The 17,398-nt window shown below is 55.5% G+C and overlaps 1 protein-coding gene across 1 annotated transcript; it reads left to right on the top strand.

The window, feature by feature from the left end:
• Nucleotides 1–312: 312 nt before the first annotated feature.
• On the top strand, nt 313–1,269 carry LOC141955481 (olfactory receptor 14A16-like). The gene has a single exon (XM_074895229.1). The coding sequence runs from the start codon at nt 313–315 to the stop codon at nt 1,267–1,269; it is 957 nt and encodes a 318-aa protein (XP_074751330.1).
• Nucleotides 1,270–17,398: the final 16,129 nt, after the last annotated feature.

The raw sequence follows: 17,398 nt of genomic DNA on the forward strand, positions 1-17,398 counted from the left end.
GACTCTGCCGCCGGCCAGGGTCAGCACTCAGCCTGCCCGGGGAGCTGCCCACGGCGCCGGGGGGAGCAGCTGTGGGGGGCAGGAGAGACCCCGGCAGGGCAGGGTCCTGCTGCTGTGGAGAGGGTGCTGCCTGGGGCAGGGCTGCTCCCAGCCCCACATCACCCCCAGGACAGTTCCAAGGGTACATGATAAGGGGAGTGTTAAAGGAGGGATTAGTCAAAACTTACGGAGTATCTTTTGTTCACAGAAATCTACCCTAAATTCTCACTTGTTTTTCCAACACATAGAGGTCCCCATGTCCAGTAGAAACAAATGACTAACGGCAGCTCCATCACCGAGTTCCTCCTCCTGGCATTCGCAGACAGACGGGAGCTGCAGCTCCTGCACTTCTGGCTCTTCCTGGGCATCTCCCTGGCTGCCCTCCTGGGCAACGGCCTCATCATCACCGCCATCGCCTGTGACCACCGCCTGCACACCCCCATGTACTTCTTCCTCCTCAACCTCTCCCTCCTCGACCTGGGCTCCCTCTCCACCACTCTCCCCAAAGCCATGGCCAACTCCCTCTGGCACAACAGGCACATCTCCTACTCGGGGTGTGCTGCACAGCTCTTTATGTTTGCCTTTTATATCTCAGCAGAGTTTTCTCTCCTCACCATCATGGCCTATGACCGCTACGTTGCCATCTGCAAACCCCTGCACTACGGGACCCTCCTGGGCAGCAGAGCTTGTGTCCACATGGCAGCAGCTGCCTGGGGCACTGGGTTCCTCAATTCTCTCCTGCACACGGCCAACACATTTTCACTGCCACTGTGCCAGGGCAACACCCTGGGCCAGTTCTTCTGTGAAATCCCCCACATCCTCAAGCTCTCCTGCTCACACTCCTACCTCAGGGAAGTTGGGCTTATCATGGTCAGTGCCTGTTTGGCTTTTGGGTGTTTTGTGTTCATTGTGGTGTCCTATGTGCAGATCTTCAGGGCCGTGCTGAGGATCCCCTCTGAGCAGGGACGGCACAAAGCCTTTTCCACGTGCCTCCCTCACCTGGCCATGGTCTCCGTGTTAATCAGCACAGCTCTATTTGCCCACCTGAAGCCTCCCTCCAACTCCTCCCCATCCCTGGACATGGTGGTGTCATTTCTGTACTCGGTGGTGCCTCCAGCAGTGAACCCCCTCATCTACAGCATGAGGAACCAGGAGATCAAGGATTCCATGAGGAATCTGATAACTAGATGTTATGCTGAAGCAATGAACTGCTTATCTTCTTCATATTAATTACAATATAATTCTGTACAATTCCAATCTCTGAATTTTCTGGGTTATTTTGTTGGATTTTTCTTTTAATGTTTTTTTCTTCCCCTTTTGAATTCAGTCTGCTTTTCTCACCAACTGGTTGCATGAATGAGGATCCATGATCTCTGTGTGTTGCAACAAAATAAAGGGCCTGCAGTGACTTTTTTATCTTCTGAGATCCTTCCTGTGAGAAGAATTTGGAGCTGCAGGGACAATTCCTATGTGCAGAGGTGGAGGGGAAGTGAGTCCCAGCATGGCAGCCCTGCCAGGGAGCACTTGGTCCTCCAGAGATGTTCTCTCTTCCCTTCCACACTCTCTTTCTGATCCCTTCGGTTTGGTGTGAGGCCTGAGTGCCCTGGCAGCTTGGTCACACCCCTGCTGTGTGACAGCCCTGTGACCGCAGGCAGGGACAGGCACTGGGCACTTGTGTGACAGAGCCGGCCTCCCGAAGAGCGGTTCCCTCATGAAAGAGGATCTGCTCAGGGCAGTGCCTGAAGGCTGAGCTCTTCTCCCAAACCTGATCTCAAGAACACGCCCAAGGAAGTGGCCCGCAGAGGAAAACCCCAGCCAAGAGGTGAACAGTGTGATTTGCAGGGTGGGGGCTGGCAGCAGTGTCCTCGCACAGCCAGGCCTCCTGGGAGAGACCTGAAGGAGCAGGCTCTGCTCTGTGTCTGCGCTCACTGGACACACTGGGGCAGCTGCCTGTGCTGCTCTGGCTGGGAGAGAGTTCCTTTTCTTGCTGGGAGCTGCTATGGGGCTGGGGTTTGGTTTGTGCCATGAACAGTGCTGGTAACGCAGGGCTGATTTCGTTATTGCTGAGCAGGGCTTACACAGGGTCAGGGACATTCCTGCTCCTCACCCCACCCCACCAGCGAGCAGCTGGGGGTGCACAAGGAGCTGGGAGGGGACACGGCTGGGACAGCTGACCCCGACTGACCAACGGGGTATTTTGTACCTTAGGACATCATGCTCAGTTATATAAAGCTGGGGGAGAAGGACGAACATGGGGACATTCAGAGTCATGGAGTTCGTCTTCCCACGTCACTGTTATGTGAGATGGAGCCCTGATGTCCTGGAGATGGATGAAGCTCTGCCTAGAAATAGGAAGAAGTGAAGGAATTCCACCTTTTCCTTTGCTTACCTGTGTGTTTTTCTGTACCTATTAAACTGTCTTTAGCTCAACCTGCAAGTTTTCTCCCTTTTACACTTCTGATTCACTCCCCCATTGCACCCAGCGGAGTGAGTGTGTGACTGTGTTGGGCCCAGATGCTGGTGGGTTCAAACCATGACATTGACCCAGGGCAAACATGATGCTGTAGCCCCTCAGAACCACCAGTTGCAGCACTGGCCTCTCACTTCAGCTCGGAGAGGGTCTTTGTCCCTCCACAGAGGGACACCAAATGAGTAGGTCAGAAGTTCATGTTTGCATTTTATGGAGGAGATGTAAACATGCACATCATGTGTGTGAGGTGAGAGAGCACAACTGCCATCAGCTATTTCTGGGGGTGCTGTGAAGGTGTGTGGGACAAACAGGGTCATGAGGTCACTTCACATCCACAGTAACGTCCCCTGGGCAACCCCCTGGCTGCAGCCCTGGGAGGTGTTTCCTTGAACCGAGGTCCCCGAGTCCATTCCTCATGCCGTGGGGCATCTCCCACGAGTGCAGAGCAGGGTGATCAGCACAGGGCTGAGGGGCCTCCCAGCCTCTGGCCGTGGCAGCAGGAGCCCAGAGAGACACGACGACTCCGGCAATGCACTGCCTCTGCGTGTGCAAGGGAAGGACTCGTGTCTCTGAACCCCCTGTGTGTAAGGTGAGGGCATGGGGCCAGCTGAGATGTGGGCACCTGACAGAGCCCGGACACTTGTGTGTGTGACCCAGGAACAACCCCCACTCTCCCAGTGAGACTCATCTCCGCTGCCTTGGACAGGCTCATGGCAAGTGCTCCTGTTGGCTCCATCACCCTCGCCGGTGATTCTGGGCTGAGCCCTCAGAAGGGCCAGAGCAATCAGAGAGGTTCTGGGGTCCATGGAGAAGGCCGAGGGCAAACCCATCTCCAAGAAGGGCAGGAATGAGAACTGGGAGAAGTATAGGGGGAGAGTTATAGGCTTGTCAGCTTCCCTCCATCCCTGAGAAGGTCGTAGGCTTCGTCCTCCTTCAGCCGTGTCCAGGTAGCTGAAGGCCAAGGAAGGGATTGCTGACCCACAACAGACCGGGGAAAGCAGGGCGTGTTGTGCACATGGGATTGTGCAAGGCCTGTGACATGGTCTCCCATCGTGTTCTCAAAGCCAGGTTGGTGCTGCCTGGTCTGAAGAAGAATTGGCACTGGGCCAAACCCCACCTTGGCAGAGCTTCACTCAACACTCTCCAGGTCCCCCCCACTTCTCCAGAATGGGGACCCACTCCCTGGGACTCACCCATGTGTGTGGGGCCACACCAGTGCTGAGTGGAGGGGGATGCTAACCCAGGGTGTCTGGGTGGCCCACGCTCCTCCCAATGCAGCCCCGTAGGCAGCTGCCCTTGTTCATCGTGTCCATCCTCTCCTGGCTCGTAGGGAATCCCTCACAGTGCCCAGGCCCTTCTCCTCAGAGCCGCTGCTCAGCCCGGCAGGTCCCAGCCTGCCCTCAGCTATGGGGCAGTCACCCCCCATCCAACACTGAGGTACGTCTGGTTACTTCTCCCTGTCAAACTTCAAGGGGCTTCTGTTTTCCCAGACCCAGAGATTCTCAAGGTCCACACACACTGAAGCTCCATTTGGTCAGCTTTTCACGTTTGCGTGCAGCTGGCTTGACTGGGGTGTCTCTCCCAACAGAGAAACATGAGTTTTATGACACTGTCAATCCCTTCTCCTGCAGAAACCGTGAGTCCTCAGGGTCTGGTACTGATGAGGCTGTGGGGATGGACCCAGGAGGGAAATTGTCCTTCCTGGGCGAGAGCAGCAGGAATGTGTGGAGCTCTGCCTGGGCATGGAGGATGAGTCAGCTGAGAGCTGAAGGCTCCTGGGCAACACTGTGGTGGGTGGATGTCTGGTACAGACCCCCCGGTGAGGAAGAGGCAGTAGATGAAGCCTTCATTCTACTGGAAGAAGCCCTGGTCCTCATGTCAGTCCTGACCTATCCCAATATTTGCTGAAGGGACAACACAGCAAAGTGAAAGTGATCCAGGAGGTTTTTGGAATTACTTGACAACATCATCCCAACAAGGGTGACGGAGGAGCCAGTGAGGGGAGGTGTCCTGCAGGAAATCAGACTTAGAAACAAGGGAGAGCTGGTCGGGGATGGAACAGTCAAGGGAGACAAAGGAGAGTCGAGGCTCCTGAGAGAAGGGAAGAAGGCAAAGAGCAGGACGTCAGGAGAGCAGGCTCTGGCCTGTTGAAATATCTCGTGGGCTGTGACCCTGCAGAGAAGAGGGGAGAGCTGTTTGATGGTCAAGAGTCCCGTCTTCAGGCGGCACAAAAGTCCATCCCTACAGGCAGGAAGTGAAGCAACATGGCAGGAGGCTGGTGTGGATGAGGAAGAAAGTCCTGACAAAAATGAAGCAGGAAGAGGCAGCAGAGAGAAGGTGGGAGCTGGCTGCCTGCCAGCCTCAGTGGTTCCGTGACTGTGCTGGAGAGAGACCTTTGTGGTGGTGGAGGGCAGGTCCTGGAGGGATGAGGGATCCCCGGGCAGCTCCTGGACAGGTGGAGAGTCTGAGATCAGCTCCTGCAGAGATCACTCCTGGACACGTGTCTGGAGAGGCCAAGGGTTCCCACTCCCACAGCCCCGCACACAAACAGCCCAAACCTCGTTTCTCCTGTCTCCACTGACAGGGCTTGTGCTTGGCCTACAGACCTCCCGAGGTCCCCTCCAGGATGGGTGACGGTGCCTTTCCTTCCACCACAGCTCTTCCCTTGATGATGACCGGGAGAGCACCCACACTCCCCGTGACCATGGAGGGAGCAGATGTAACTGTAGAGATATCCTCTGTAGCTTTTGTGTCCCACTGAAGTCATTGAGTCGGGGTTACTTGGCAGGTCCTACGTGGGGCCTTTCGAACCTCCTGAAATGCAACAAGGCCAAGTGCAAGGTCCTGCATCTGGGTCAAGGCAAATCCCAGTATCAGCACAGGCTGGAGGATGAAGGTGCTGGGAGCAGTCCTGCAGAAAAGGACTTGGGGGTGCTGGTGCAGGAAAAGTTGACCCTGGGATGACAATGTGCACTCCGAGCCCAGGAAGCCAACCGTGTCCTGGACTGCATCAAATGAAGTGTGGCGGCAGCTCGAGGGAGGGGATGGTGCCGCTCTGCTGTGCTGAGAGCCCCCGGAGTGCTGCGTCCAGCTCGGGTTCTCAGCACGGCAGGGACATGGAACTCTTGGAGTGGCTCCAAAGGAGGGCCACAAAAATATTCAGAGGGATTCTTCAGCCTGGAGAAGAGAAGGCTCCAAGGAGACCTTGCTGCTGCCTTTCAGCGCTGAGAGGGGGCTTCAAAGTGAGATGGGGGGAGACTTTTGTGAAAGGACACAGTGTAATGGTTCTCGACTAAAAGAGGGCAGATTCAGGGAGATAAAAGGAAGAACACTTTTACAGTGGCACTGGAGAAACCCTGGAACAGGCTGCCCAGAGCGGTGGTAGAGGCCCCGTCCCTGGGAACATTCAAGGTCGCTTTGGACGGGGCTTTGAGCCACGTGATCTAGTTGAAGGTGTCCCTGCTCATTGCAGGGGCTTGGATTAGATGGCATTTAAAGGTCTTTTCCAGCCCAAACTCTTCTGTCACTCTACTCTAGGATCCCTTCACAGCCACCTCCACGTTCCTTTTCTGCCTGGTTCCATCACCTCTGATTTCCTCCTCCCCCCGCCCCCAGGGGTGGTCACCTCTTCTGGTGGTTCCCTCCAGAGTCTCTTCAGCGATGGCCTCGGTGGGGCACGGTAATACCCTCAGACACACGGGGGTTTGCTGCTGACTTTTAGTGCTCCAGAGCCTTGTTGGTTCTTCTTTCAGGATCTGCAGTTCAGGAATTTGGCACTAGAGGGCTCAGGAACAGACAAAATGCCCTGACAAGCCAAGGCAGTGGGCAGCACTTCCCTTAACTCCTCTCTTCTTAGGTGCTTCATCTCAGAGGTTTCAGGAGCACAGTCAAGGTGAACAAGTTTCAGTTCTCAGGAACAGTAAGAAATCATTTATTCTTTTTCCATTTCCCTTCTGTTCTGGTTACAGATCATGTGATATCAATAAACTCCCGTTATTTCCCCAGTCTCCAAAACCTTTCAGAGATGATGGGGAGTGGCCTCTCTGTGACATCATCCTGCTCTCTCAGCACCCTGGGATGCAGCCCCTCTGCGCTTGTGGACTGGAAGGGTTGAGGTTCATCAAGTAGCCTCTGATCTAGTTTTCACCGCCCCCTGACTGTTCTGCTCCAGAGTCCTGCCTCGAGGCACAAAGGCCGGGCAGACCTTGCTGGGGAAGGCTGAGGAGAAGAGGACAGAGTGTCTCAGACCTTTCTCCACAGACCCTTACTACATGGAGCAGAGCTCCCACATTCTCTCTGCTACTTTGTTAACTCTTCCTGAAGCAGACAACACCTTTGTTCTGATGCCCTTGACCTCACTTTCCAGTTTCCACTGAGTTTTGCTACAGACCATTGCCAAGCTGGGAAGATGCTCTTGCAGACCAGTTGCAGTGAGCTGGGCTTCCCTTCAGCGCTGCTGACCATGAGATCCCCACGGAAACTGCCCAGAACAGGCCAAAGGCTGCTCCTCTGCATTCTGGCGTCTGGTGTCTTCCAATCTGCTTCCTCCCTCCCCTCCTGAACTGGGGCCCTGCTATTTCAGGGTCATGGCAGCCAGTCTTCACAGCCCTGGCCAGCTCGGCCTTTCAGTGACCCCTCCCCTCTCCGGAGTGGGAAGGAAAAAACACAACAAAGAGCTCAGACATCAAGATCGCGACAGGGAGGGATGATTCACCCCTTATGGCCATGAGCAAAAGACAGACAGGTTAGGGGAACAAAAAACCCATCCATTTAATTCCAACACTAACAACAAAAGTTAAACCCCAGACTGGGACACTGAGAGGTTTTACCACATGTAAAAGCCCCTTCCCCCTCCCCTGCTTTCTTCCCAGGCTCAGCTTTGCTCCTGATTTCTCTCCCTCCTCCCTCGCAGCGGCGCAGGGGGGCAGGGGATGGGGTGTGTGATCAGTTCATCACCTGCTGCACAGGTTCTGGGGATCTCACAGCCCTTGTCAGAGCACAGACAATGACAGTTTTGTGTTTGAAGACAGTGAGGACAGAGAGTCATCAGTAAGTGCTGGGACAGCCTGGGGTCAGAGTGAGGTGGGGCAACAGGGGTGGGGTGAAAATCTGCAGAGAAACAGGCCGAGGCAGAGGAAAGTGTGGGACAGCCTGTGGTGGGGATGGGCCCTTGGCTGAGGCTGGCACCCCCCAACAGAACTGAAATCCTTGTCCTCTCGACTATGGCTGCTGTCGCTTCCCCTGAGGACCCTGAGAGGACACCAGTTCCTACAGGCACAGCACTTTGCTGCCTCCTCGCCACCCTCCACAGAGCCTGGGGGGATCCGACCGCTGTCCTGCCTCGGCATCACCCCCTGCCTCTCCCTGCCCCAGGAAGAGCCCTGAGCATCCCAGGAGGGAAAGGATCCCCGTTCCCAGGGGATGGGCTCAGGGCTGGACCCTCCTGGGGATGAAACCCATCAAGGCCTTTCAGGGCCCCTCAACATTGGATTGGCAGCCTGTGAGCAGAGCCTCTGCCTTCCTGCTTCCCCAGCCCCAGGGACAGGAACCTTGTCTCCTCATTCCCTGCCCGGCCTCTCCAGTGATGGCCCTCGCTGGGCATCACTGACACCCTCACAGCCTTGGAGCTTTGCTGCTGACTTGCCCTTCTCTAGAGGCCACTCCAACCCCTCTGCTGCACCTGCAGTTCAGGAACTGGGCACCAGAGGGCTCATGAACACGCAAATCCCCCTGACAAGCCAAGTCTCTGGCAGAACTTCATTCCTCCCTTCTGATGGGGTGAGTGTGAGAGGTTTCAGCCGTGCAGGCAAAGGGAAAAGCTTTCAGTCCTACATGGCAATAAGAAACAATTTCTTCTCTTTCCACTGCTCCTTGTATTTCTGCTCACCCATGAAGTGACATCAGCAAACTCCACTGGATATTGGTCCTGAGCATCTGCTGATAGAGGCTGAACATGGAGGGAAGCCAAGACCCTCCATGTCAGACACTCTGGGGGCAATCTTTGTCCCTGCCTCCAACCCCACATTTCTCTCATCAGCCCCCTGGCACATCCAGCACCTCTGTTCAAAGCTGAGCTTTCTCCATGACAGTCTGAAGCTGCATCTTTCAGACCTTTCCCACCAACTCCCACCTGCTGTACTTGGTACTTGCACACAGCTGCACGCAGACACAGAAGGATGTTTAATTGCCAGAAAGCTAAATCAACAGAATAAAAATAAAATACAATATTCAATAAAAAATAAACTACACTGCTGCATTTTAAGTCCATTTTACCACTTCTCAAGGCCACTTTCCACAAAGGAGATGGGCTTATGTTGTGGTTTAAGCCCTTCCAGGACCAAAGACCACGTTGCCGTTGCCCCTCCCCCACCCTCAGACGGTCAGGCGTACCACTTGGCTGCCTTCGACTCCAGTTCATACTGGAGCTCCAGCATGTCCGGCACTGCAGCACTCATCGCTGGCGTAACTTTATTCAGGCCACGGTAGTCCACAGTCAGCCTCCATTCGCCATTGGCCTTTCTCACCGGCCATATAGGGCTGTGGAAGGGTGAGTGAGTTTTGCTGATCACCTTCTGGCTTTCTAGTTGGCGGATCAGCTGACGGATGGGGACCAGGGAATCTCGGTTGGTGCGGTACTGCCACCCGTGCACCGTCCTGGTAGCAATCGGCACTCGCTGCTCCTCACCCTTAAGCCGCCCCACCACTGAGGGATCCTCTGAGAGGCCGGGTAAGGTGGACAACTGTTCCACCTCCTCCAGGGCAGCCACACCAAAAGCCCACCGGTACCCTTTTGGGTCTCTGAAGTGCCCTCTCCTGAGGTAGTCTGTGCCCAGGATGCACGGGGCGTCTGGGCCAGTCACAGTGGGGTGCTTATGCCAGTCCCTCCCAGTCAGGCTCCCTGCGGCTTCCAGTAGGGTCAGCTGCTGGGATCCCCCTGTCACTCCGGAGCTGCAGATGGATTCAACCCCACTGTAGCTCGATGGCATCAGGGTGCACTGAGCGCCAGTGTCCACCAAAGCCTTATACTCTTGTGGGTCTGACGTGCCAGGCCATCGGATCCACACTGTCCAGTAAATCCCATTATCCCTTTCCTCCACCTGGCTGGAGGCAGGGCCCCTCCAATCCTGCAAAACGTCACTCATCTCTTGCAAGAATGATTTACTGGTCCCCTCAAGAGGGTCAGACATAACGTTCACCATTCTGTTCTGCTTGGGGGATTTCTGACTGGACACTGGAGCTGCGCTCCTCTTGGAGGACTCCCCTTTGGTGATGGTCTTCCCTTTCAGCTGCTCTACTCGTGCAGCCAGGGCAGCAGTGGGCTGTCCATCCCACCTCCTCATGTTTTCTGCATGGTCGCAGAGGAAAAACCACAGGGTGCCTCGTGGTGTGTACCTTCTGCTGCCTTTCTCTTGGGTGAGGAAACATTTACTTCTAATGGCTGAGACATCAGCCCGTGTAGGTGGAACGTAGGACATGTCCTCTTCCACTTTCTGGACCCTCTGAGACAGTTCCTCCACAGCTGAGACCAGGGAATGCTGAGATGAAGGGAGATTTCCCTCATATTGCCGGAGCTGGCCAACCACTCCATCCACTGTCAGAGTCTGGGTGTCTGTCCACCAGGACACTATTGCCAGTGCTTTCGAGTGCGCTTCTGGTGCGCTCTTCAGGAACTGTCGCCACATCAGGTGTGTGCAAGGGGCCTGATCTGGGTCCATGGGTGCCTGCTCATCATTCAGATCACCATAGATCACCTCAAACACAGCCAGCTCCCTGAGGTTCTGGATGCCTTTCTCAATGCTGGTCCGTTTGCCTAGCTGACATAGGAGATCACCCTTGTAGGGGTGCCTCTCCCTTACACTGAGCAGGCGTCGCCTCCAAAGGCTGAGGGTTTGAGCCTGTTTCCCTATTTCCCTGTCAATGCCAGCATCCTTGGCCAAAGATCCCAGCTGCCTGGCCTCTCTCCCCTCCATCTCCAAAGCACTGGCTCCATTGTCCCAGCATCGGAGCAGCCAGGTGCAAATCTGCTCGCCTCCCAGGCGGCCAAAATCTCTCCGCATATCTCGCAGCTCAGTCGGGGACAGAGATCGGACAGTCACCTCTGGCCCTTCCTCCTGTTCCCCTGATGGGCCTGGCTCATCCTCATCCCTCACTCTGCCAACAGACTTTCTGGTCTATTTTGTGTTCTGTATCGGGGCGACTGATCCCGGCACTGGCTGGCCCTCTGGCTCAGTCGCTGTGCTGGTGGAGGCGACTGAGACTGGCTCTGCCTGTGCCCCCGGTTCAGATATTGTTTGTGTGGCCTTTTCCTCCCCTTGAGGGCAGCGGGTGGTATTAAAGAGGACACGGTAGGCATGGGCAAGTCCCCAACACATTGCAGCGAGTTGTGTCTCCTGGGTTTTGCCCGTTTGGTAACACACCCTTTCTAAGCACCCCATCAGCTTCTCAGGGCTCTGCATTTGCTCAGGAGTGAAGTTCCAAAGCATTGGGGGTGCCACCGACTCAGGCCTTTGCCCATCTTCTCCCACACCCCTTGCCACTCACTGCTGTCTGACCTCGGGCAGGTTTCCGGGCACGGCTATTGTTAGAGAAGTGCCGCATGGCCAAAACCGAAATCAGGCAGGCATTCAGAAGGCATTGTGCCACAATCACTCTGGCCTGCAGGCTCCGAGGATAACTGAAACTCCCCAGAGCCGAGAGGATCTCTTCCCCTGGCTCACCCATAGAGGGGGTGAGACCCCTAACAAAAGCCCAGGCAGCAAACAGGTACCGGCCCGCCCCACACACAGCGATACAAAGGCAGCAGAAGGGTTCGATAGCCCGTATAACAACATGAGACCCTTGATACATTTCCCACCGATAACAAACGCCACCACTGGGATCATACACTGGATAGAAGGATTAATCCAGCCCCACCACGCAAGCAAGTGGGCCAGCATTGCAAACATTTTCTTATCAAATAAACACCAATACAAACAGAAAGATTACACCCAACAGATTGCTCTATCACACTCTGGTCAGGGTCTGCCCCACATTGGGCGCCAATTGTAAATGTGTAAGGTTTAACCCCTGCCCGGATCGGAGAGCACGTTGCTGTTGCTGCTTTCCCCCACCCTCTGCCAGTCGGGCTGGAAAGTCAAGCACAGACTCCAGCTAAAATAAGAAGAAAATTTCATACAACAGTGTGATCAAACAATCTGATTAGTAGCAGTGGCAATGATAACAACAAGAAACAGCAATAACAGTGAATAAGACAGAAGATATACAGAGAAATACCGCAAAATGGTCAAGGAGCAAGCCCGCCGCCTGTATGGCAAAATCCAAAACCAGAAGCGAAAGTAAAAAGGCTCCGCCCCTGGACCTGACGTCAGCATGGTATGAATAACCCGGCTGGAGATCCCTTCCCCCTCGCTCTCTGCTGGGGAAAAACTTGACTCTATCCCAGCTGAACCAGGACAAGAATGCTGTGGGAAACGGTGTCAGAGGCCTTGCTAAAGTCAAGGTGAACAGCACCCACAGCCTGTCCCTCATCCAATCAACAGGTCGCCCTGTCGTAGAAGGAGATCAGGTCTGTCAGGCAGGACCTGCCTTTCATAACCCCGCTGACTGGGCCTGATCCCCTGCCTGTCCATTAGATGACTTGTAATGGCACCCGAGGTGACCTGCTCCATCACCTTCCCTGGCACCCAGGTCACACGGACAGGTCTGTAGTTCCCTGGATCCTCCTTCCTGCCTCTCCTGTAGATGGGTGTCCCATGTGCCACCCTCCAGTCCAATGGGCCCTCCCCAGTCAGCCATGACTCCAGGTAAAGCATGGACAGCGCCTTGGCGAGCACATCTGCCAGCTCCCTCAGCACCCTTGGGTGTAACCCACCCGCTCCCACAGCCTTGTGTGCATCCAAGCGGTGCAGCAGGTCTCTGACCACCTCCTCTTCCCCTGCGCTGCCCTCAGCCTGCTTCCCCTGCCCATCTCCCGGCTCCTGGGGCTGGGGGTCCAGGGAACAGCCACTTCCACTGCTACACGCTGAGGCCAAGTAGGCCTTGAGCACCTCAGCCTTTCCCTCAGCCTTAGTTACCAGGTCTCCCTCTGCATCCAGCAAAGGAGGGAGATTTTCCCTCATCCTCCTTTTGCTGTTAACGAATTTATAGAAACATTTTTGTTATCCTTAACAGCTGTGGCCAAGTTGAGCTCTAGCTGTGCTTTGCCTCTCCTCATGTTCTCCCTGCACAGCTTCACGACATCTTTATCGTGTTCCTGAGAGAAGAGTTGCCTCCTCTGGGTCATGGGCACAGTTGTTAAACTCTCCAGGTCCCAGAAGTGTCCCCTGTGCTGCCCCACAACGCCCCGGTATCTCCCACTGACCTCCAGGTAGGGGTGACCCCTTCCCCACAGCTCTCTGAGCCTGATCCTCCAACGGGTGTTTTACCCATCTCGTTGCCAACCCAGCCCGGCTGTAACGGCCTGACTTGGGTACGAGAATATTGAGGGAGACCGTGTCCAATGTCTTGCTGAGTTGGAGGTACATGACACCCACTGTCTCCCCTCACGTCCCAACGCAGCCACTTCCCCATGAAGGCAATCAGGCTGAGGAGCCATGATGTCCCCTTGGGAGGTCCATGCCGACGGCGTTTGGACATAATCTGCTCTTTTGGGTGCCCGTGAATGTCACCCCAGAGGACTCATTGCAAGGGTCACTCCTCACCACAGTGACCTTGTGCAGCCAGTGGGTGCTGGGGGGCACTTCTGGCCTCCTTCAAAGGTGGGGGCAACATTGGCTTGTCCTCACCCACAAGAGATGTCTCCCAGTACTGGGACCTTTTCAGAGGGATATTCCACAGAAATATTGATCTTCTCCTGTAAGTTCATTGCACCTCTGCTGTTACATGGTGTATCAAATCTCTTTAATCTTTCGTGTATTTTCACCTGTCCCAATAGAATGACCATTTCTGAAGCCAACTTTCAGATGCAAACTCTCTAGAAAAAGGGCCTTTTCATTATTCTTTAGTTTTCTCCTCCCCTGACTTCAGTTCATTCAGATTCCTCTTAGCTCGCGAGCCGCTGCTTTCAACTTCAGGTGCTTAAAATCTTGCCTCCCTTTCAGCAGACTAATTGTCTCCTTGGCCAACTCCTCCAGAATGTTTATCTCTACCTTTTTCTATCTGCCAACCTAAAATATTTCTCATAGGATTACCCTTGTAGAAAGTCAACATCATTGGAGACAGCTTGTCCTTGACTTATGGGAGAGAATGAACCTTGATGATGTTTGACTTTTCCTTGCCTGCAAACAGCAGAAATCCTTCTGCGCCCGTGTGCAGGCGGTTCTCCAAGGACAGCAGGGGGGAGATTGTGCAAAGGAGCTGTAACCTCCCGCTGCAGAGATCAGAGGAGAAATCTGATGTAAGGAGAGATGATGCGAGTCCCAGGCGGCTGAGGAGAGAAATGCTGGGACTGGGGGTGAGGACAAAGGTTGTCCGGACTGTGTTGGACCCCAAGGGACTGTCCAGGAGATCTCCCGAGGAGATGCTCTGCATCGATGTCAGTCAGAGAGTGCTGCTATCGCCTCTTCTCTAAAGTGTAAATTAAATAATGTGCTCTTTAAAATACAGATTGATTTGTATTAGGGGCACTTTGAAATCTTCCTCCTTAACTACACCAGGAAATGACTCCAATTAGCTGCACAAGTCCTGAAGACTTGAAGAAATCTAAAGGAAGAGAACGAGCTCGTTAGGGCTTTGTGTATTTTAATGAGCCCCGTGGTGTATTTGGCCCCATGTCCATGATGCTCAGGCCCTGAGAGGAGACTGAGCAAAGGACTCAACAAGTCCAAGTCAGCAGCAAAGCTCCCCGTGCCCTGAAGCCCTGATTGGCCCCACGGAGGGCCAGGACTGACAAAGCCTCTGCAGGGACTCGTTAGAGCAGAGAATTGGAGGCTGTGATTGCAGGCAGGCAAAGGCCCCGTGCAGGGCTGTCCTGCTGTGAAACCCTTGGGTTGGTGATGGAGCACAAAGGCCAAGCCCTGACCCTCAGGCCCTGGGAAGGAGATGCTGCCCCTCGTGTGTGGCTCAGGGCTCTTCCTGGGGGCAGGGGCTGTGAGGGGGAGCAATGCCGAGTGTAGGAAACTGCACAACCCCTCCCGCCTTCCCCAAGCAATGGCGAAGAAGAAATGAAGTGCAGAGCCTCCCAATCAAGTTTCTCCTGTGAGGCCTCAGTGGCAGAGGCAACTGCCATAGCCCAGGGGAGAAAGACCTTGGTCCTCTTGGGCCTTTTCGCCGTGCCAGAGCCCTTGGCCATCTCGCCTGCCGGCTGTCCTACACTGGCCCGTGCCGGCACCTCTTTCCCTCCAGGCTGCAGACACCCATCTTGCTTTCCCACCCAGCTCCTGCCTCAGCATTTCCACACCTTCACTGATGTCTCTCCACCCTCACCGGCTGTTCCTTGAGAGACAAACCATAGCCTGATCCTGACTCCCTTGGGAGATCTCATGCACCGCACTGCTACCATCTGAGTGACATCTCGTATCCTTCAAATGCAGTCTGAACCTTCCAAGATGCACTTTGTTGAGATTTCCTTCTCTTCCGACTACCGAGAAATGCTCCATCACTCGGAAACCCCCCTTCAAGCAGCTGCAGGCTGTTTGTACAGTGCCCTGAGGCTGCACCTCACCAGGCTCAAGCAGCCCAGGTTTCTCAGCCTCTCCACCAAGTCCCCACACCCCGTCCTGGCAGCTCTGCTCTGGAGCCTCTCCAGTTCCTCCCCATTCCTTCAGCACAGGGAGCCCCACCCCAGACACCCCAGTCATGATGTGGCCACCACAGTGCTGATGGGAACTGCCTTGTCTGAGCTGGCCACATGCCCCTAACGCAGCCCCATGGGCAGCTGGCCTTCCTCACGGGGACACGCCCCTCTGCCTTGGATGGCATCCCGAGGGATGCCCAGGCCCTTCTCCTCGGGGTCACTGTTCCGCCGGTCAGTCCCAGCGTGCCCCCAGCTCTGGGGTTGTTCTGTCCCCAAATGCAGGACTGGCCACTTGCCCTTGTAAAGCTTCAGGAGGTTTCTACTGACTGAAGCCCAGAGAGTTTCAGGGTCCCCCAGCAATGCAGCTGGCTCCAGGGCCAGCAGGTAATGTGCAGGTAGAGGAGAGCATTCCCCCAGGTGCAGTCAGGGATCACTGTCCACCTTCCCTTCAACCCAGGCTGGCTAGCAGAGGTCCATGGACTTCCAAGTCCCCGCGGAGTACCAGGGCCTAAACCTGTGTCCTTCCTCCAGCTGTCCAGAGGAGACTTCATCCTCCTGCTGTCCTTCATCAGGAGGTTGGCTGATCCTGAGCAGAAGACCCCTGTGCCCTGAAGAGTCCGTGATGCTCAGCACAGCAAACCTGAGCAGAGCCAGGCCTGGGCTGTGCCGGGCTGTGCTCCATGTACAGCTGGGCCTTCAGGCCCTGTTGGGCTGAGTGTATCCCTTGGGCGTCAGTTCAACTTGATTGTAAGAGAGAAGAGTGCAGGAAGGTCCCACCTGCCCCTGGCCATCCCGCCATCGGCATGTCCTGACCTTTATACAAAAGCAGCAGCACACGCCCGTGGGAACATCCTCTGTTGGGGGCAGCAGGAGAGAGAAAACCCTTGTGAGAGCAGCACTGTAACTGGTAACACGGAAAGAGCTCACAGGGGCACAATGAGAGAACAGTTCCAGGGGTGGGATCTGCACAGCTCCCTGCACCGGCATCAAAACCATGTCCTTGTGCAAACCAGCACCCAAGCCTGCTGCTGGCCTGCCAGGGATTGCGGCAGGTGTGACCTCACAGCTGCCTTCACAGCCATGCACCTGCTGCTGGCCCACGAGATCCTGAGGCACAGCTGAGCTCATCCCAGCGCTCCACACCAGCTCCTCCTCGTGGCCCACGAGGGGATCAGATACAGGTCACCTCACGTTCCGCTTCCAAGGCCTTACGGCTGCTCTAGAACCCTGCAGGGCCTGTGCTGCCCCCAAGGGCCAGACAGACCAAGTCAGGGTTAGGATAGGGACTCAGGGGGACGGGGTCAGAGTGTGGGAACAAGGGCTTCCGAGGGTTAGGTGGTAAAACCCAGGCTGTTACTGGGGCACACTGGGATGCCCTGGAGTGTCATGGCCATGGGAGGGGAGGGTCTGAGGGCAGCAGAACTCATGGTGCCTGCCTTTTTCAGTTCCCCCTGTAGAGACACCACAAGACCTCAATGGTTGCTGGGATGTCCCCAGTACCAGCAAGGGATGGGAGAACCAAGTGTACCCCAGTTGCCCAGACTGGAGGCCCTCCAAGTCCCCCCCACTAATTACCACCACGCCATAACCTGCTCTCGCTTTGAGGAATGCCTCGGGAAGAAGAGCAAAGGGGTGCTCTGGACTGGATCTTGGTGGGCTGGGGGTGGGCACAGCTTTCCCCAGTCCCCACAAGCCCATGGCTTCCCCCTGGTCTGAGCAGGAAAATCCCTTCTGCTCTGCCCAGCCCCATTCCTCCAAGTGTCCCCGGGGATACCTGTCCATGCAAGGGCCAGGGGTGGGGACGGAGACAAGGAGAGAGTGAGGAATTCATGTCCTCCAAAGGGGAGGGGTGGAGGTGGGGGAGACCCAAAGACAGGGCACTGGGGGGAATTAGTGGACACCAGGGTACGGGGCTGGAGGGGTTGCCGGGACAGGACTGTGTCGAGTGCAAGTGAGGATGAAAGGAATTCAAGTGGAGGGACACGGAGACTGCAAGCAGAGTGGCTGTTGGGGACAGAAGGAAGAGGAGTGCAGAGGACAAACCCAATGGGATTGGAGAGTGTTTGGGAGTGGGGGATCAAGGCAGGGGATCCGGGGACACTCCTGCAGGGGACAGGATGGACAGTGAAGGAGTGAGGGGAGAGAGGGAAGGAAAG

Source organism: Athene noctua, unplaced genomic scaffold (genome assembly GCF_965140245.1).
Source record: "Athene noctua unplaced genomic scaffold, bAthNoc1.hap1.1 HAP1_HAP1_scaffold_269, whole genome shotgun sequence".
Classification (NCBI taxonomy): Eukaryota; Metazoa; Chordata; class Aves; order Strigiformes; family Strigidae; genus Athene; species Athene noctua.